The 20,491-nt window shown below is 42.2% G+C and overlaps 2 protein-coding genes across 2 annotated transcripts; one reads left to right on the forward strand and one right to left on the reverse strand.

Moving 5' to 3' along the window:
• Positions 1–238: 238 nt before the first annotated feature.
• On the reverse strand, positions 239–2,264 carry LOC133411932 (chemokine XC receptor 1-like). The gene is made up of 2 exons (XM_061694770.1): positions 2,224–2,264; positions 239–1,338 (listed from the first exon to the last, which is right to left on the reverse strand). The coding sequence occupies exon 2, from the start codon at positions 1,334–1,336 to the stop codon at positions 239–241; it is 1,098 nt and encodes a 365-aa protein (XP_061550754.1). The 5' UTR covers positions 1,337–1,338; positions 2,224–2,264.
• A 622-nt stretch (positions 2,265–2,886) lies between these two features.
• LOC133412088 (FYVE and coiled-coil domain-containing protein 1-like) lies at positions 2,887–19,542 on the forward strand. Its single transcript, XM_061695146.1, has 18 exons — positions 2,887–2,946; positions 3,414–3,489; positions 4,900–5,006; positions 5,467–5,592; positions 7,268–7,374; positions 8,743–8,886; positions 9,557–9,635; positions 9,708–12,116; positions 12,204–12,296; positions 14,599–14,717; positions 14,969–15,136; positions 15,229–15,369; positions 16,034–16,242; positions 16,324–16,459; positions 17,400–17,507; positions 18,008–18,218; positions 18,704–18,813; positions 18,925–19,542. The coding sequence occupies exons 1-18, from the start codon at positions 2,893–2,895 to the stop codon at positions 18,980–18,982; spliced, it is 4,455 nt and encodes a 1,484-aa protein (XP_061551130.1). The 5' UTR covers positions 2,887–2,892; the 3' UTR covers positions 18,983–19,542.
• The last annotated feature ends 949 nt before the right edge of the window (positions 19,543–20,491 follow it).

The raw sequence follows: 20,491 nt of genomic DNA on the forward strand, positions 1-20,491 counted from the left end.
CATTAGGTCACTTCAATGCTTGCCTAAAAGAAAAAAGGGCTTATGCCGCCATCTTGAAGCATCTATAGGCAATTACCAACCATTTCGGGTTTTCGGGTAATTTACATGCGGTTTTTCACTATTTGCGACGGAGCTCGGTTTGTATCCTCCGTGAATAGCGGGGGTTCACTTTTCCGCTTTAGCAGTTACATGAACCTGATATTTGTTAGGCGTACGCCGCGTACCAAAGGTTACTGAGCTACACGCACAGGTCGTCGCCGCTAGACAGGGATGTGATGACTAGTCGGTTCCGTCGCCCGCCTTCACCGCCGCCGTCGCTGCGACGCTGACACCCCATCATCTTCTTCAAGTGACTTTTAAACTTGGAGCCCACGAACACGTAGAGGACGGGGTTGAGGCAGCAGTGCGAGAAGGCCAAAAGCTTGCTGATGTAAAAGGTGAAGTCCAGAAGGTTGTGGCTGGCGCAGTGCTCCGCCATGGTCTCAGAGTCCACGGGCGTTTGGGACCAGAAACGTAAAGATTTAAGAAAGAGCGTGACGTTATACGGAGCCCAGCCCACGAAGAAGAGCAGCATGAGCGTGAAAATCAACTTCAAGGTTTTGTTCTTGCGTCTCCTCGCCGAAGGACGAAGCAGCCTGCACAGGATCCGAGGGTAGCAAAAGAGGAACACGCCTGAGATGAGGACGAAAAGGACGTTCTGCTGATAGATTCCCCACAAGCTGCTGACAGAATCGTCGTATTCGCAGTGACTCTGGCCGTTCTGCTGCACGACCACTGTGAGGACGACAGCCGGGACGGACACCGGGACGCTGGCGCACCAGATGAGTATAGACGCCAGCAGGCTGTGGACGCCCGCCGCTGACACGAGGCGGGACAGCGGTTTGAGCACGGCGACGTGGCGCTGGATCGTCATGGTGATGAGGAGCAGGCCGCTGCTGCAGAATCCCACGTCGAACACGAAGCTAACCAGCTTGCACGCGCGCTCCCCCAAAGCCCAGCCCCAAGCGTCGTAGTACGCCCAGAAGGGCAGCGCCGCCGCGAAGAGGAGGTCCGACACGGCCAGGTTGAGGATGAGGGCGTTGGTGAGGGATTTGACCTTCTCGTATTTCAGCACAATCGCTACGACCAGGACGTTGCCCGTCAGGCCGAGAACCGCCACCGTGGAGAGGAAGAGCGGACTGGAGATCTTGACAAAGTCCAACAGGGCGCTCGCGTTACACATTTCGTCTTGGTAGTCCACATCATAACCGTCATAATCATCAGCAAAACCACCTGTCCAGTAAGTGGTCGCGTTTGGTGTTGCTGTGGTAGGGGTGACTTCTTCAGCTGCTGCCATTTCTACCGTGGTGAGAAGATCACACAAAGTTAGGACCAAATGTATTTGGACAGTATCGGAATATGTATCATCACACCCTTAGAAAACACTTCAACAGTGGGACCTTGACTTACGAAAGCCCAGATTTATGAGTTTTGCAGTCACGTGCCACGGCGTGGTACGGGCGAGCTTCAGATAGTCCAACATAAGAATTCAGAACACTTGCAAGGTGCTACGATTGGCCTAAACTCACGCCAAAGACGCTCACACACACACGCAGAATAGTCGTTTTCTCTCCCTTGTCGTTGTATTGAACAGTGAAACCAAAATAAATCCACGGCAGACATTTGAATGAAGCCGGTGCTTCATCAAGGTTTTGTCTCTCAACTCCTCCTCGTGGCGTCAACGCAAAAGGAATTGCAAATCTGAGAAAACCGTGATGGTCCCAAATATTGGCATATTGTCCCGAGCAGAGCATAGCGAACGATTGAGTACCTTTGTGTCCCAAAAGAGGTCACTTCCTTTTTTTTCTGTTTCATTTCTGGTATCAAAGAATAATGAAAAGCTTAATTTGGGTATTTTGGGGGGGCTAATAAATGTATGAGCATGAGTAATGTTAGAGGACAAGTGTGAGTGTGAATTTACACTTGACAATAGCGCAGAAGTTTTTGTCCATTCTAAAAAAATAAAATTAAATTAAAAAAAAAAAGAAAAATGTCATCAAAATACCATTGCTATAAATGGCCTAATTTACAGGAAAAAAAATCAGTTTTTTTAAAAAGTTCATGTGTAACTGAAAAGCACATACATCTGGTTATTGACGCCATCACTGCATTTAATAAGTATAAAATATTTGGGGGGAAAAATACCCCCATTAAATGACAAAATAAAGTAGAAAAGTACTGTACCTGCACCAATGCTAGTACACACACTGCAGTCTTTGGATATGGCTCCTTAATCATGACGCATATGGCTGACAACATCCATTTCACATCATCCACCCCCACCCAATAGTTACACCTCTGCCGCTTTTGAGGAAATATCCCATACAAACTTTTCTCATCAAATAAATGTGACGATTCAATAAATACAATGAACAAAAATGTCTTATTTTTTTGTGCTAGTTACAATTAAAACAGAGTACTACAAAATAATAGTGAAAATTATATATATATATATATATATATATATATATATATATATATATATATATATATATATATATATATATATATATATATATATATAAATTTTTTTGCCATTCCAATTGAGGCTGGCTAATGTATGTCAAAATACAGAAAATAATGAATAAATAACAGTTTGTAGTTCTATATTATAATATTACACATTTATAGTGTAAACAGGGTGGATCTTTTTCGCTTATATTTTCTCCACGTTTAATTTAACTCTTTATTCATACGATTAAAAAGAAAATAACTTATAACCACTTCTTCTTCTTTTTCTTCTTCTTTAATAAACATGCATTTGTATGTTTATTCATAGCCAGTGTCTCAACCAAACATGAACAGCTTTTGGAGAGCTGTGGCTACCCGGTTGGTCAGCGTTACCTGTCAATCATGCGGTCGGACCAGCCTCAAACAGGAGCAGATTTTAGTTTGGTAACAACACAGGTATGAAGTGATCACTCAGGAGAATTTTACGACAGATACGTCTCATTTTGTCAACCATTACAAAGCTGCGGTATTTTTTGTCTTTCATTTTACTATCAGCATGACCGCCTGATTGAGTGTATTAACGTTTTCAAGTACCCGGAAGTGGGGAGGCGATAGCAGGTGTCGCTGGTATAAATAGCATCGGGACGTCTCTCCTCCTCTGACGCGTCGATGTCATGTTTACAGCGGCTCATAAATGACATAAAACATGGACAAAACATGTTTTACCTTTTGTAAAAGATGGCGTTTCTGTAACCTGAGTTGTCGAAAATGTCGCCTGTCAGCTGGGGAAAAGAACGCTGCTTTTCCCACAGTAGTTGCTCAGTTTGACCCAATATCAAGTGTCTTCCACATAAAGAAAAAGACAGCAGTGTTGTCTTGTGTTGTGTGAGTAAGAAAGTTTCTTTCTGAAATTCCTCCTACAGAATTGGTGCACAATGGCCACCTCAGGCTCCTCGGTTGGCCATAATCAGGTGCAGAGGGTCATCAAAGATCTCTATGGTAATGAAGATACACAAGACAACAGCATCTTTGCCAGTTAAAATTATTTCATGAAATGTTTGTCATTGTGGTTGTGTTGTCACTAGCCACGTGGCTAGCATGTCTTCTTCACAGTTCTGACGTTCAGGGTTTAAATCACAGCTCCGGCCTTCCTGTGTTGAGTTTGTTATGTTGTCACACAGTACTCCGGCTTCTTCCTTCATTCTAAAAACATCCACGTTTGGTTCATTGAACACGCTAAATCTGGGGTCACCGACACGGTACACACGGGCACCAAGAAGCCCCCAGCGAGCACCACATGACGTCGCCCGCGGAAAAAAATAGCTCATTGGTGATTTGACATTGGGATTTCCTAGGAATGTTGTAAACGTGGTCATTTGAAAATATAGACGCTTGCAGAGCTTTATAGGAATAAAGTGTTGCATATTGATATGTGTCTCTTTTCTACCGTGTTGAATCATTGGTGATAATCTGTTGGGTGAAGTCATTAACATGCTGTCTTCACAGTTGTGCACTGTTGTTTAATGTTAATATTAACATAATGTAATTAAAGATAATTTGAGAAAATGTGTTATTTCAGAAGTATGTATCAAACTTGTATCCCTTTGCATTATTTTGTAGGCTGTTTATATCATTTTGACTCTCGTCAGGTAACCAAAATATTTAATAAACTACGAGTGTTAGGGCCACTGAAAAGAAAACAAAATAATTACACTGCCACAAAGTCGTAATATTGCAAGAAAAAGGTAAATTTTTGAGCTAAAAAGTACATTTTTTAAAAAACTACTCGTACTATTATGAGACAAATATATATTTTTTTAAAGTTGTATATTTTCAAGATTAAAGTAATAATATTACAAAACTAAAAAGTATTTTTTATATTGAAATTGTCATATGAGAATAAATAAATTATATATTTTAAATAAATCATATTTTCAAGAGTAAAGACAATAGTACAAGAATAAATGTGTATTTTCACATGGGGAAGTGAGGGGATGATAGAGGAGCAATAATTTTTTTTGTCTGGATTGGCAGTAATCTTGTGAAGTTATGCTTGAGTATAGGTTTGCAAAATAAGAAATACGCCGCAGGTTATTATCAATATCAGGAATTTGAAGCGATTATTGACCTTTTGATTGAAAGGAGTTTTAGTTGCTAATTGTATGCCAGGAATCGAGCGATACAGTACTTGCTTGACGGAGACGGATTCATCGCATTTGTGACCAGAATTTGAAATTTAGCTGTTTTGATATGACTTTCTTCTCCAAAATATGACTTTATCCTCTTAATAAAGACTTGAATCTCGAAAATATATTACTTTATCCTTGTGAGACGATAACCTTTTTCATATATTTCTCCTTTGTAAGAAAAAGAAAATATGTGTGATCCCTCGTTTACTTTTATTTTTAGATGCTGTGTTTCAGCTGAGTCAAGAGCACAACGAGTACTCGGAGCCCGTAACTGACGACAGCACCAACCTACGCAAGTTCTTCTACAAACTCGAGTACCTGTTGCAGGTATGGTACTTGAGAAGCTTGACACAAACTCAGGACGGGCATAGTAATGGAATTAATGAATTGGTGGGAGGGACTATTTGTGTTTGCCGATTTGTCCGCTTTCTGCACCACGCACACAAACTGACAAATGTGATTTTGGCGGCTTGGGGATGAAGTGTGTTTTTTGAAATAAAAAGAGTAGCTCCGCCTCTAGTCGTCAGGGCGACTAAAGCCGTACTTGCATTTGATCCCGCAGAAGATGGGGCGGGCTGAGCTGCGACTCATTTGCATGAGTGAGGACCATGCCATCAAAACAGGCTAATTTTAGCAAGGGTTGATAAAGGGAGAGAAGTTAGCTGTAATTTTGACAAAAGCATGTTTAAGAAACATGGGAATGGTTTAAAATTGTGACAAAAAATGCATATGTCTCCTGTGCGCTGTTGATTTGTCCTCAAGTAGTTCTAAACAACACTGTTTCCAGTTTGACCTGAAGGAGAGGACAACCTTTCTCGGCCAGAGAAAAGACTACTGGGATTACTTCTGCGACTGCCTGATTAAGATCAAGGGTGCTAACGATGGCATCCGTTTTGTAAAGTCCATCCCTGAGGTAATCCTGCTCTGCAAAACACACACACACACACACACTATCACACACACTTGAGACGCAGTATGCCGTATGAGGCAAGCACAGACACAAATACACAGAGCGTATTATCATGTAACTAATCCTGCGGCCACTCACTCTGGACCGATTCACTTGCATTCTTTCACCTGCAACTACTCTTCCTTCCTTCGCTTGTTCCCGGGAATCCACAGTGGTGAGCTTCTCAATCTTAGAGCACAAACTGTGGCTCTAGTCAAACTTGGTAGATTTTTCCGATGAGTTTATGCGCAATTTAAAAGAGGACTTGTTTGGCTCTGTAGTGCGCCTTATAACAAGGTGGATTTGCTTAAACAGATCCAACGACTTCCTTATGGAGACGTTTAGAACTGCTATGTTTTTACGGTATATCTTGTATGGCAAGAAACCATGTTTGGTAACATTGTTAAGTCAAAATAGACACCTCACTATAAAGCAGTCGAACCCAGCCAATCAAAGAAGTAAGGTTACAATACTCATGGACGGGTAGTAATTAAATTGAATAGTGATTATAAAGGTTTTGAGAATGACTAAAAATACTTAAAAAGCTAGAAAAATACATTAATTTTATTCAAATATACAAAAATACTACTACAATTATGGGGATAGAATTGTGAATTCCTAAGCATTCCAACAAGTGTAGTCGGCTAACTTGATACCACAGATGCACATAAGGCCCACGCGATCCATGTTGGCATCTGTGTTCCAAAAGTCATTTTCCTTTAACGCTCAACAATAATTTTACAATTTAATTTAAAAATATATTTTAAGGCTTTTAGTTGCCTGGGGTGTTATTCATATATTTTATTTATTATTTATCTTCTGTATTGTGTTTTATTTTTATTTTTAAAATATTTGTATATACTTATAAATATTTATTGATGTATTTATTTGATTTCTGATAATAAATTACATTTTTACTCTGCTTTTTATTTGTGTACTTTTAACCCCCTTTTTTTCTTCAAAGGTTAACGTTTATTAAACATGCTCAAGGCAACTGAGTGTTGGCCATAATATACATAAAGACAACCTCAAGCTCGGCTTGGTGTTAAATAGTAGCTGCCAAAGAAAATAGTTATTAGTATTATTTTCATATGTAACATTATGACTTGCTTCAGCGGGCCATGTTGTATTACATTTTTAGTATATGCCACGGGCCAATAAAACAGTGACTGCCGGCCACACGTGCATCACGTGCACTCAACTAAGTCATTGCCAAATCTAAAAATGTAGATGACGGGGCTCGTTAGATTTATTCCTAACTCCCTTAGGCCTTTGTTTAATATCAGTCGGTCCCAAATATGAGTAAGTCTCCAGCTGGTGTTCTCACAGCAGACCTAAAAGTCTGTTTCACGTAAATCCCTCCATCTGCTAAAGCACCGGAGACGTCAGTTTGCCGACGGACTGACACGGCAGATTATGGCTCGGTGCGCCGATGAGACCTGCGGTCAGGCATTTTTTGACACCCCGTCCCAGGAATCTGTTGTTACATAAGAACACGTTTACACAGGTTCATTTGAGATTACAGTTCATTGGATTAGTCAATTTGGATTATAGACAGGATGCCATTTTGTTATCTGTCGTCAAAATTGGGCACATAAAAAGTTTCTTTTTGTGACTCGCGTGTGTGTTGTGTTCTCAGTTAAAAACCTCCCTGGGCAAAGGAAGGGCCTTCATTCGCTACTCGCTGGTTCACCAGCGTCTCGCCGACACGCTGCAGCAGTGTCTCATCAATCAGAAAGTCACAAGGTGAGTAGCTGTTTCATACGTCTCATATTTTTATGCCATTTTCAAGAAGCGTGACTTTCGTGTTTCGATTTTATGTCTCAGTTCTCTTTTCACGGATTGAACATACGCCCCGTGCACTCGTACCGCCACTTCTCGCTTCCCAAACTCAAATCAGTAGATTTGCTTCGACCTTTAATGTAACCTTGATGAATGCGAGCTCAAGTCAACCATCTTCCAGTGGAACCCTTTTGTTGTCTGTATCTGCACATGATTCCTTGATTTGTTATGGTATTGGCATATGTGAGTTTGAGGTTATGAATGTTAATACACTAGTCTGCACCAAGGCGTAGGAATACGTGATCACGTGGCACAAAAAGGCATGCTCACATCCCGCCATAGTTGCTGTTTGTCATTTGTTTTACATTCATAGAATTGTGTTTCATAAAAATATTTACTGTTATTATGGCTTAGAAAAACTTGTTTATTACTCTTCAAGAAAAAAGAAAACAAATAGCATTGAGAAAATAGTCATGTTTTCGAGAAAAAGTTCAGTAGAAAAACGTCATAGGAGCTTTTTTCTAAAAGTTTTTTTTTTAAGAGAAACAAGTTTTATACAGGGGGTCTTCAGTTTATGATGGTCCCAACAGACGAGGTGTTTGTTGATATTTTTCACTTGTCAAATTGCTGTCCGCAGCTGCGCACCTTCTGCCTTCCTCCTCAACAGAGTCCACACACAAGCACACTGACTCTTCCCAGTTGGTGTGTCAGTTCCCACTCAGAGACGGTGTGAATGTGGGTGCGAATGGTTCTCCGTGTCTATATGTGCCCTGCGACTGACTGGCGACCAGTTCAGGGTGTAGTCCGCCTTTCGCCCGAAGTCAGCTGGGATAGGCTCCAGCGCCCCGTGACCCTAACCAGGATAAGCGGTGTTGAAAATGGATGGATGGATGGATATTAACACAAAATTGAGGCACAGCTGCACATTGGCCGCGAGGATCCTTCCCCCTACTCTCCTGCTGCCTTCCAGGCATCCATGTTGTTAATGCAAATTGCAAAACCATGTGATTAGCAATTAATCGACGTCACGCGCTGACCGTCATTGCGTCATCACTTCAAAGAATCTCCTAATCGGTTCAGCCCCTATTGTGAAGCGGCGTAATATGTGGTCACTTGGCACAAAAAGGCCTGCCCAGTTAATGCCCTATTTACTGTTTTTCTAGAATATGTCGCATTCCGACTCGCGTACAAATTTAATTTACGTAAATTCCCACCATATGAATGAAATGTTGTCATAAACTACCGACCCCAGTTGAACACACCAGTTATGATCAACCACCACCAGTGGCAATCTATAGGTAATGTTTTCCTATAAAATGTTGTCTTCCTTAGTGACTGGTATTACGCCCGGAGTCCCTTCCTCGACTCAAGCCTCACCTCGAACATCATTAATCACCTCTACGAGCTCAATCAAATCCAATTTGACGTTGCAGCCCGAGGTTACGATCTCGACATCGATTGGCCGGCCTTTGCCAGGTAAATGGTGCTCACTTGTATTTTTTTTTTTTTTCAGATGGAACCTTGACTCTAGACATGGTGATTTTTAACATCCTAAAAACCGTATAAAGTGAATTGAGTAATTGGTTTCTAAATACATTATACATGTTTAAATGTATGAGTTAAATTATTAAAGGTAGTTGCTGAAAACACCTTCAAAGACTTTAAGCAGATATATTTTCACGGCTCAAACATTTAGGGATGGGTAGGCATGAGAAAGATGCTAGACGTAGTGGTATTTGATTGACAGTTGACGGGGGCGTGGTATCAGTGCATTATTCAGCGGGTACATGCATAGCATTCGAAAGTGGAGATGATGGCTTGATTTTTCAAGTTTTTGAAGCCTGTGTTTATATACTTAGCGATTATTATTTTTTGTACATTTTTATAATTTTTTTTAAATCATCAAGTTAGGTAGGTTGTTAACAACACTCCTCTCTGTGGTGTGTCAAATTGATGAGACATTTAATTTCAGTTCACAGGGGCTTTAACGGATTCTTAAAATATGAGCGACCTCACACATTGCAAGGGGGAAAAAGTGTGTCATTACTTGCCGATATAGTGCGTGGTGTAAAGCTAAAAATATCTCCACCGGCATTCACCTGAGTCACTCATATAAACCAATTTTCCCCTTTTCGTGACATGAAAGACGGACATTAGGGGCTGGCTCATCATCATTCTTGTGGCGACCCCCCAGTTGTTGCTCCAGCGTCAACAGTCTGGTCCAGGTATAAAGCATTACGCAAGAAATACCTTTTTTTTGAATACTATGTGAAGGACCTTTTTCATCTACCATTCAGTCACAGGAGTTTCCAATTCCAGACTTGAGTCTTCTCGGGGACCTTGCTCTGAAAGACCCATCCCCTTGCAGTGTTGCAGAGAATCTCCGCATCCAGCTCGACCAGTCCGAGCTCAGGCAGCAAGAGCTTCTGGGACAGGTAGAGGAATTAGGCAAAGAGGCGGCCGAGCTGAAAGATGTCGTCAAGAACCTTAACGACCAGTTGCTAGCATCTCAGAAGACCATCAGCTTGCCAAACCCTTCAGAAGTCACTCCTAGCATGGATGTCCGTAACCACTATCAAACGTGTTGGGAAGAAAAAAACTGTGAAATTCAGGACAGACTCGCAGCTACTGAGAACAAAAACATGGAGCTTCTCTCTAAGCTGGACGAGACTATTAAAGAAAAGGGCAAACAAACGACAAGCTTCTGCGACTCGGCCTGGAAGATCCAGGAACTCCTGGAGAAACTGAAGTCAACGGAGGAAAAGAGGCTGGAGGCCAAGAGGGAGGCCGAGGACCGAGCAAGGCATTGTGAGCGTGTGTCTCAGGAGCTCAAACTGAGGGAGGAAGAATTGAGGACCTGCACGGAGAAACTGACTGACGTCAAATCCCGGGGCAAGGACGAGCGCGAGGAGACCCTCAAACGCTTAGAGGAACTCCAGGGTGCAGTCGGTCGTATTCAGGGCGCGTTGACGCTGAAAGAGAAGGAGAGCGGGAATTTGAGAGCGCAACTTCAGGGCCTGCAGGCTTCGCTGGAGTGCAGAGAACGCCAGGCGGAGGATCTGAGGAGGAGGCTTCAGGAGGAACGTGACGAGATAGAGCGCAGATGTATCGATAGAGATAGCCAGAATGAAACCCTGGAGATTCAACTGCTGGATTTGCGAAAAACCCTAAAAAGCAGGGACATAGAGCTTTCCGTCAACGCCGAGAGAATCAAGCATTTGGAAGAACACTTGGAGAAGCTGAAGAAAGAAAGTCCAATTTCTAAACTCGATGAAAACGACGTGAATGCATTTGAGGAAACCGGGAACATCGATTGCTACAAAGCTCAGTGCTGTGAGCTTAAGGGGATAAATGCTGCGCTACTGCAAGTGGTCAAAAAGAGGGAGGACAGTATTGCCGAGATGACTCGGGGAAGGGAAGCCTTGTTAGACCAGCTCACTACTCTAAGGGCTTCCGAGAAGCACCTGATGGGAAGGGTGGAAGCTGCCGATCTGTGCGTTGAAGATCGCGAGAAGAAGCTTCTGGACGAAAACCGCCATTTAGAGGAGCTTGTAGAGAAGGCTCTTCTTGAGAAGGAGCGATCGGATGCTCAACAGAAGAGTGTGCAGCAGGAAAACCGGGAGCTTCTCGAGGTCCAGTGCTCATTGAAAAAACAACTTGCTGAGGCCCATGAGGAGCTGGACTTGCTAAACGCCAAGTTGTCAAATCTGGACGAGAGCCTCACAGAGTCCCAAAGAAGCCATGCGGAGTTGCTGGTGAAATTCCAGCAAACCGAGGTCAAGCTCAAAGAGCAGATGGCTAAATGTGTTCTTCTGCAGGCTCGTGCTGAGGAGCTAGAGAGCAGGAGCTCGGAGCAGCATGATGAGAAAGGAGCGGCGGAAAGCAATGAAAAAATGCCAAAGCTTCATGAGGAACATTTAACCTCTGAGACCAAAGAGGCTCCGTTCAGGCTCGTGATCGCCGAGGCTCAGCTGGAGCTCAACCTGAGGGAGGTACACCGCCTCAGGGAGGAGGTGGTGGCGCTCAGGGCTCAGCTCCTGGCTGGGACGGAGGAGAGAATGAAAGCTCAGGCCTTTCAGGAGGTGACCGAGGCCTCCAGAGAGGACCTGCGAGTCTTGGCAGAACAGCTCAAAGGTCAAGTGGAGGAGCTCAACCGACGGCACGTAGACGAGATCCTGCGTTCTCGTGAGCGCGAGGAGGCCCTGATCCGTGAGCGAGACGGCGAGGCTCTGGCTCGGGCGGGCCTGGCTGCCGAGGTGACGGCCTGCAGGGAGGAGCTGCGCAATCTCAAGCAGCGCTACGACGCCTTGTGCCTGGAGAACAGCGATTCCGGGGAGGCCTTGCACCGGGCCAACACTGAAACCGCAGAGCTCGGCGTTCGCGTGTGCATGCTGACGGCCGAGAACGAAGAGGCTCGCCTGCGATGGGAGAACCACTTAAAGAGGCAGCAAGCGCGGCAGGAAGAGGCCGCACAGGAGGCGAGCAGGCTGGACGCTTGCGCAGAGCAGCTCCGCCAGGAGAATCGGCAACTTCTCGGAAAGCTCTGTCACCAGGAGGACCTTTGGGCCACAACGCAGAAGCTGCAGGAGATGCTGACCGATGCCCAGGAGGAGGCGGAGACGCTGCAGGAGAGGACCCGCCGGGAGATCGAGGCTCTCCGCCTGGAGCTCAGCAATCAGACTATCAGCCACAGCAGCCAACTGCAGGTCGGTCCAGCAAATCACAGCGCTTCTGGGCTATCAGCAACGCTGTTCGCACGATAATAGTCATGATACCTTTGTTTGGTCATTCAGAGTGTCAACGAAGAGTTAATGGATGAGAGGTTACAGATGATGAGCGAGCAGGAGAAAGCAGTTGAGGTGGAGAAGAAACTAAAGCGCTTGGAGGTGAGAGGATACCTTGCACAACTCCATGCAGAGTTCTTTTAACTTTGACACCAGCTGTTATTCTTTAGGAAGCACTATAAGGGGCATGCTGAAATGAAAACGTATATACGAAGTTGAAGTCATAGATGTTCAAAAATTAAGTTGGATATTTTCAGTATTTAAGTCATATTTTTTTCTGCATAGTCATTGTAACAAGTGAATTTCAAAATACGCCCATTAACTTGATGAGATCATCTATATTGCACATTGTTACACAGTTAACAAACTGCTCCTCTATCTTCCCCTCATAAAATAGGACTTTATTCTTGGAATGGTAAAACTTTTTATCTTGAAAATATACAGTGTTTTCTTAAATATATAACTTCATCTCCAAAAATAATGTTATTTCTTAAAAATATCTGGCCTTATTCTCTTAATATTACAAATTTAATTTGGAAAATATTCAACTTTTTATCGAAAAAAAATATAAAACTTGATCTAAACAATATCCAACTTTAGTCCTCTAGTATTATGACTTTTATTGAGAAAAAATATTCAACTTGAATTTATTGTATTCTCTTAATGTTGACTTCAATCTCAAATATTAAACTTTTTCTTGCAAAACAATTGCTTTTCTTCAAAATATACAACTTGATTTCCGTAAGATTGCGACTCTAATCCCTCATTGTAATTATTTTGTTTTATTTTTAGTGTATCCCTAAAATGTCTTTGTCACAAGTCAATCAATCAATCAAACAAACGTCATTTATAGAGCATTTTTTATACAATGATATGCAAATCTCAAAGTGTTTTACGAGTAGGGTTGGGCATCCTTTGAATTTGAACGATTCCAATTCCTTATTTCGATACTGGTCCCAAACGATTCTTGATTCCGATTCTTTTAGGGGGCTGGGTCAAAAAAGTCTGCATGGTTTAAATAAAAGGTGTCCAAATTATGAACATCCATTTTCTTAGCAGCCCGCAGCGTAGACTAAAATGAACATTTGACTCGAGATTCTGTATAACCAGTATCAATATCAAACCTAAAACCTTTGTGGAACTAGCCTAATTGACTTAATATTCATTAATTAATGTTTCAGCTAAAAGTTAAGAAAAGCATTGTTAAAAGAGGAACCAAATGCTATAAAACGCTGCTTCCTTTCCCTACCTAGTTGCTACGGTGACGTTTTAGCCTGATGTTAAAAAGGTTTTTTTGTTGTTGTTTTTTTTTTGTCATCAGCGCTTACGTTGGTTTGAATACTAAAATAAACGTTAAAAACCTTCAGTGCAACAGTGCAAGCAACCATTTACCTTGTTAACTGTCCCAATGTTGGCATGGACTTATTTTATTGTTTCACTCACCCAGTTGACTGAGAGTTGACTTCACTGAAGCTCCGCGCGGTGTAGGCTGAAGCTCGGCGTGCGTCAGACACTGCACATCGTGAAAGCCTCCTTTGCACAATGTAATCTTATTCCAAGTATTGCACTAAGGTGACTGGTCATTAATTTGAACAAATTGAAGACACACTTTGTTCGCCGCAGCCGCCGTTGGGCACAAGCACGTCATCGTGCGCGTTCTTCTCCGTTGGTTTACGCCGCTTCTTCGTTGGTTTTCGCCACTTCTTCCTCCCGGCTGAAGGACGAGGCATCGAAACTGGGAACTGAAATTTTTAAATTTGAGCGGTTCCGGGAGAACCGGAACCGTTAGTCCTGGTTGCAATCGGTTCTCGATTCTCGATGCCCAACCCTATTTACAAGTAGCTAAAATCAGTCTCCTCTCGCCACTCATTCACACAGATACATAGATGCATGCACACACATGCAGTTAAATTAATAATAATAATAATAATAATTATAATTCACTGCCCTATGACATAACAAGTGAAGTAATCACAATGCTCATGTCTCAGGCATTCACTCTGATGTGATCCAGTACAAGAGATGTACCAAAAATGTATCCTTTACAAAGATAATAATGCTCAGTTTTGATTGACAGTCACAGAGCTATATTAATTATACACCAGCGAGATACAGTGGCTTTATTTTTTATTAATTTTTTATGGGGGGGGCATTTTGAGAGTTTACAACAGTACTAAAGTAGTGAAAAAAAAAAATATATATATAAAATATTTCAGAACTTCAAAGTATAAGTAACTACAACCACAGTAAGTAACATTTTAAATAATTAGGTTTTTGACGGTATGGATCAAAATTGAGCATTATTGCCTTTTTTTTTCAGACAGAATCGTGGATGCAACTCTCTAGAGCTGTTCCATTTATCTTTGCATAAAAACATCATGTAACTGTATGTGACCGTTGCTAGGCTGAGGCGCAGAGATACCGGCAGCACCTCGCTGAGAAAACCATCCAGATGGCCCAGTCGGAAAATCTCCTTCAGCAGAAAGAGGACGAGCTAATCCATCTGAGAAGGAATTTATCAAGGCGAGACATTGTTTGTATTGACAGCATATCATCCGGTTTGATTGGAATTAAAGATACTACTTTTTTTGTGTAAACCATGTTTATTGAGAGGTAATGGTTGTTAGCAATCATCCATGTGTTTGTTATTCCTCAAGGATTCTTTTCTTTCTACAATTCAAGGGTACAAATAACAACTGCACGGAGGCCACTTGGGAATTCTTGTTAATAGATTTTTGTTTCTTGTCACTAATCAACCGGTATTTTGCGCGTAGATGCCAGGAGGAGCTCGACGCGGCTCAGCGGGCCTGTCAGGAGCTGAGGGATACTTTGAAGAGGGTGACGCTGGACAAGCAGAACTTCGACCTGAGGACGGCTGCCGAACTCGATGACCTCTATCGCACCAAGGTTAACCTGGAGGAAAGGCTCGTGGAGCTCATCAGGTACGTGGGTGCTTTTTTTTTGGCATTGTATGTGACTGACAATTGTTCTTTCTCTTCTTTCTTATGGACTTTTAAGCGTTATATTTGTACAGGGACAAAGACGTGCTGTGGCAGAAGACAGACGCGCTCGAGTTTGAGCAGAAGCTGCGCGATGAAGAGACAGAGCGTGACGTCAACTACTGCCTGGGCTGCCACACCCCGTTTGGTTGGTGGCTCCGGAAGCACAACTGCAGGTCAGACAGATGCCACATTAGACTTGCCACACTGTGCATTAGGTGTTTAATAAAGCATTCTCCATCATTTAGAAGTGCTTAAAAAATGTGTGTGTGTGTGTGTGTGTGTGTATGTGTGTGTGTGTATATATATATATATATATATATATAGAGAGAGAGAGAGAGGGCTCCTTAATGTAAAATATATTTCAAATAAATAAACGAGAAAGTTAAAAACATATTTTTTCAAATAATTAGATAAGATAAAGTATACATGTTATTCAATAGTCATTTTCTATTTTTTTAAAAACAATAAGACCAGCAGTAGTTTAATAAAAAAAATAAATTCCCGATATATTTGTTCAGAAATCAAAAACTGACTGAATGTAATTTTTGTTTTTTGAATAATTAACGTAAATCATGCATGTTATTAAAAAAATTAAAAAGAAAAGCAGAAGTTTAATTTTCAATTTTTAATATTAAAGGATTTCCTAAATAAAATTATTTTAAGTTGCAGCATAATAGGGGGGTTAATTTAGAAATAATGTAATGTAATCAGGCTTTTATGGGTATAAATAAATGTATATTTATTACCATATCATAAGGTGCTGCTTGAAATGTTATTTTTAAATTGCATATTAAAGAATTACAGAATAGCGACTGACTTTGACTTTTATTCCTTCAGATTTTGTGGCCGCCCCTTCTGCTACTACTGCCTGACCAACGCAACGAGCCACCAGCCGGGCGGCACCAGAGAGCGCTGCTGCCGGGACTGCTGCCACCAGCGCGACGCAGAGGCTGAGCGCCCCCTGCAGGAGGACGCCGTCACCAGCACGCCTGGCTCGGCGTTCAGTCGTCTGCTGCAGCCTCTGAGAGCCGTGACGAACGTTTTGGGTAAAGGAAGAGTCTGGTTTTGGTCATAAATTACACAATGTGCAATTTTGTTGATTATGGAATATGGTGTGTATTCTCCAGGGGCAGATGAAGGCGACAAACTGGAGGATGGCTTGTTTGACATCATCACAGAGGAGGAAGTGAGCGGTGTCTCTGACGGTGACTTGTTTACCACTGCCTGCTCTCCTGGACATGGACAGCAGGAGGCAGCACATCTGTGCGTATCTCATTTTGCGTGGGTGCTGCCTTTGAATTTCAACCTCAGAAACTGAGCTAACAAATAAGAATTCCTGCAACAACATTGCCGTTTAGATTGCAATTTGAAGGCCCGACTATAGAAATAGACTTGTATGCACAAACGTATTGGGACAATGAGGCATTCATTCAGAAACCCATTTGTGAGGTCGCAGGTGTTGGATATTATAATCTTTAATTTAGTTTATCCTGAAGGTGTTTGAGGGATTTATTCCAGACTAAACTCTTCCAGGCATATCTTCATGCACTAGGAACAGAAAAGGTTCTTCCGGCAAACCGTTTCCACAAAGTTGGAAGCTGACAATTGTCCATAACGTCTTGATAGGTTTGTCCAAAACATCTCAACTGATTTCTAAAATGTAAGAGACCCCATTCATGACGAGCGAAAAATATCAATTGTGGTGTACTTGAGATGACCAACACAGCACCCACACCAATATTGCTAATCTCCTGCTCCAACTCGGATGATTTTTGTAGTAACAAGACTGACCTGTGGCAGTCAGGTGGTGCCACAAGACATTCAGACTCCCAGAAAAAAACAAGAACGGGAAAGAGTAGCATTAGAAAAAGAAATAGAAGCTAGGCTAACTGTTAACCTTTCTGGTACTTACATCACAGTTGCGAAATTTCCATGTCATTTTTTATCATTGACTGTTGTCTGTCTTCGGCAATTCTCCACTCGGTGCTGACCACGCTCATAAAGATCGTAAAGGTTTAGCATTTTCAATTGTCGACTGTTTTCCGAGCTGAATGGGGATGAAAAAGCACTCTTAACACAGCCCACACAACAGGGTAATTCTCAGGATAATCTTTTAGAGACATCTGACAGTCTGGCCTTTGCTAACTTTGATTGGAGGCTCAAATTAGCCCCTGACTCTGTATGATTTCCTTGTCCTGTGCAGAAGCAGCAGCAGCGCCAGCACAGGAGAGTTCCCATCCGAAGACCCCCGGGACCGCCGTGGTGCTGTGCAGGATGCCGAGATCTGCCTCCTCAAGTCGGGAGAGCTGACGTAAATTTTTCAATTTGTTAAAAAAAAATGTACACCACAGCGTTTCATTTACATGCTGTCACACGGCTGGACGGCAGAAGCAAGTTGTTTTGTTATGTTTTGGGTTTTGTTTCATGTCAAAATGGGAAGTGAGAAATGATGTGAAACGTATGAAATGTAACGCTTACGCGGTGAATGACATGACAAAAGCTGACAAAGAGAACGTTCACTTTGCTGGAGCCAAAGAAACAAATGCTCACCAGGCAAATTTAGAGAAATAGTATCATTATTACGTTTGAAGAACTCAAAGAGAATTGGTGCCCGAAGTGGGATTCAGGCAGGACGGTACAGTACACTAGTGGTTAGCAAGTCTGCCTCACACTTCTGAAATTTGGGAATCTAATCTCGGCTCCAGCCTTACTGTGTGTAGTTTGGATGTTCTCCCCCTTGGTTGGGTGAGTTTTCTTCAGGTACTCCGTCTTGCATGATGACACTTTGGCGTTTGTGGTCTTTTGCTTTAGGTTGGCGTCTCGCTTCGCGGTGGACGACATCTTGGACTTCGGCGACAGCTCGCGGGAGCTCTTCATCAAGTCGAGCTGTTACAGCACCGTGCCCATCAGCGCGGGCTGGCCGGGCGCCACCGTCGCTTGGACGTTTACCTCAGAACCCAAAGGCATCTCCTTCAGTGTCGTTTTCCGGGAGAGTGCGCAGACGCCACTCGAACAGGCTAAGGTGACGCGCTGGCATACACATGCACACACACAAACACACGCAAAATATATTTGTTTGTCCGTAGTGCTTGGATAATAGTTTTTTTAACTGCTTGTTTACACATATTTTGATCTCTGGAGCCCCTGAACCCTATCAAGTGTGACATTACACAACTGCTTATTTCAGAAAATGTGTCTTTTAGCAAGCCGTTCTCAATTTGGCTCTACTGTTACGTCGGAGTCTAGCTCATTTAGATTAGCACCGATGACAGCTACCTGGGCACAGAGCCGCTATTTTCCTTTTTCTCAAATGACGGAAGGACTACAGTGGACCCTCAAGACACAGATACAGGACAGCATCCCCAATATCGTCTGCTCTAAAGAGGGGTGTTTAGAGAGGCTGATAAGTGTACTGTACTGACATTTTATGAAGACTCCTGGCAACTGTTTTAATTTGTGGAAAAGTGGCGTAATATGTCTCCTTTAAATGAGTCTGCCCTTTGTCAGGTGTTGATCCCGCTGACTCGCTGCAACTCCCACAAGGAGACAATAAAGGGAGAAATGAAAGTCCGAAAACCAGGAGAGTACACACTCATCTTTGATAACTCCTTTTCAAGGTTAGTCCACATGTGCTTGAATCACCACAGTTTGTTTTTTTGCCATCTTTTTTTTCTGAAGCTTTTAGCAGGAAGCATCAATACCCGGTGTAACATGCTCCTGTCGTCCAGGTTCATCTCCAAGCGGGTGATTTATCATCTGGCTGTGGACGCAGGTGGCCTTCCGTGAGAGCAAAAGCAAGTCAAACAGTTGATGATGCATCCATCAACGCTGTCGGGAGTGTAAGGTAACTTGAGGCAGAGTCGATGAAAGCTGAGGGCACTTTAGAAACATCATGGACTCAGGCACATCGGATGATGTTGTCATAGGAACACAGTGGAAAACACATTGACAGTTATTAATCTATTGAATTAGACCGTACGTTACCTTTTTATTCATGTCTGTGGTAGAATTAAGCATAAAGTGTCACCTATTAAGGATAACCAGCGCACATTGATGTTTTTACTCCATCACTGCACACCGACCAATTTTTTTCTGGAAGTTTTATTATATTAATGCTGCGAGCATTCTAGCCTTGAGACAAATGAGCTATTGATTCGGTTCAGTTACTTATCAGTTGTGAAAGATTGGACTTTTCCTGCAAAAAGAATAAAGACGCGATCATGGACAAAAAAAACAACAGCGTTGACGTCATGGAATCGCTGTAAAATTCAAGAACTCAAGTGTATGTTTGTGTGGTTAAAGGGGAGTGGATATGGAATGTTAACCACCGTTATAGTCGTTATTCATTTTTGGGGTGCGGGGAGGGGGGGGGACATTTCAAGCATCCACATACTGTTTCTTATTTGCTATTTCTCGTTGAAACTTTCTTTTTTTTTTTTTTTTTTTTTTACTGGTCCCTGAATAAGGCTACTGCTTTTACAATGGGAATGTATGAAGAGACACTGGAGCACATTTCCCACTATGAGTTGTGATCGATCGCATTTCAGTGAATGCAATTTGGTTTTGTCTGAGAGATTTCTGTTATCATCTTTATTGTTCCATAAAAAATAATAAGATGATAATTCCAGAAAATGTATTTGCTGTCAGATCAACATTGTTCATCACATTGATGCAAAAAAAATAACCTTAATTGTTGTATTCACAATACCAACAAAAGTTGTGGTATTTGTATTTTTGATGTAACACAATTGTACGATGAGCCTTTACTGGAGAAGAATCGCTCGCTAAATGTGTCCAAAACATGATCTTGATTTACATTTCCCTATGGTTGCCTTCTACTACTGTCAAAAGTGATTATAATTGGGTTTGGTGTGATGCAATTATGATTACCACTGTAGAGATGCAGTATTATCATATTCTGTATGTGCTTATTTGTATTCTTTAAACCAATGACCATGTATGTCATTTATCATTTCTTTGCTTGTTAGTACTAAGAATGTGTACATTGCTCCAGTATGAGCTATGAAGGGTTAAAAAAAAGAAGAGTTTATCAAAATGTTTTAATTTTACACTGATTTTCAACTTGAAATATCGATTTAAGTTTGATGAACAAAGAAAAGTCTTCATAGAATGTAACGGAAAAACACAGGGTTAAATGTAACAATGAAGCAAAATATATGAAGAGTCTCCTAACTATCGTTATATGCCCTGTAAACAAATTTGAGGTACGGCCTGTACTAGCGGTTCAGTCGCTATTTGAGGAAATACGGTATTTAGGGGGTGACCAATCCCTTC

Source organism: Phycodurus eques, chromosome 13 (genome assembly GCF_024500275.1).
Source record: "Phycodurus eques isolate BA_2022a chromosome 13, UOR_Pequ_1.1, whole genome shotgun sequence".
Lineage (NCBI taxonomy): Eukaryota > Metazoa > Chordata > Actinopteri > Syngnathiformes > Syngnathidae > Phycodurus > Phycodurus eques.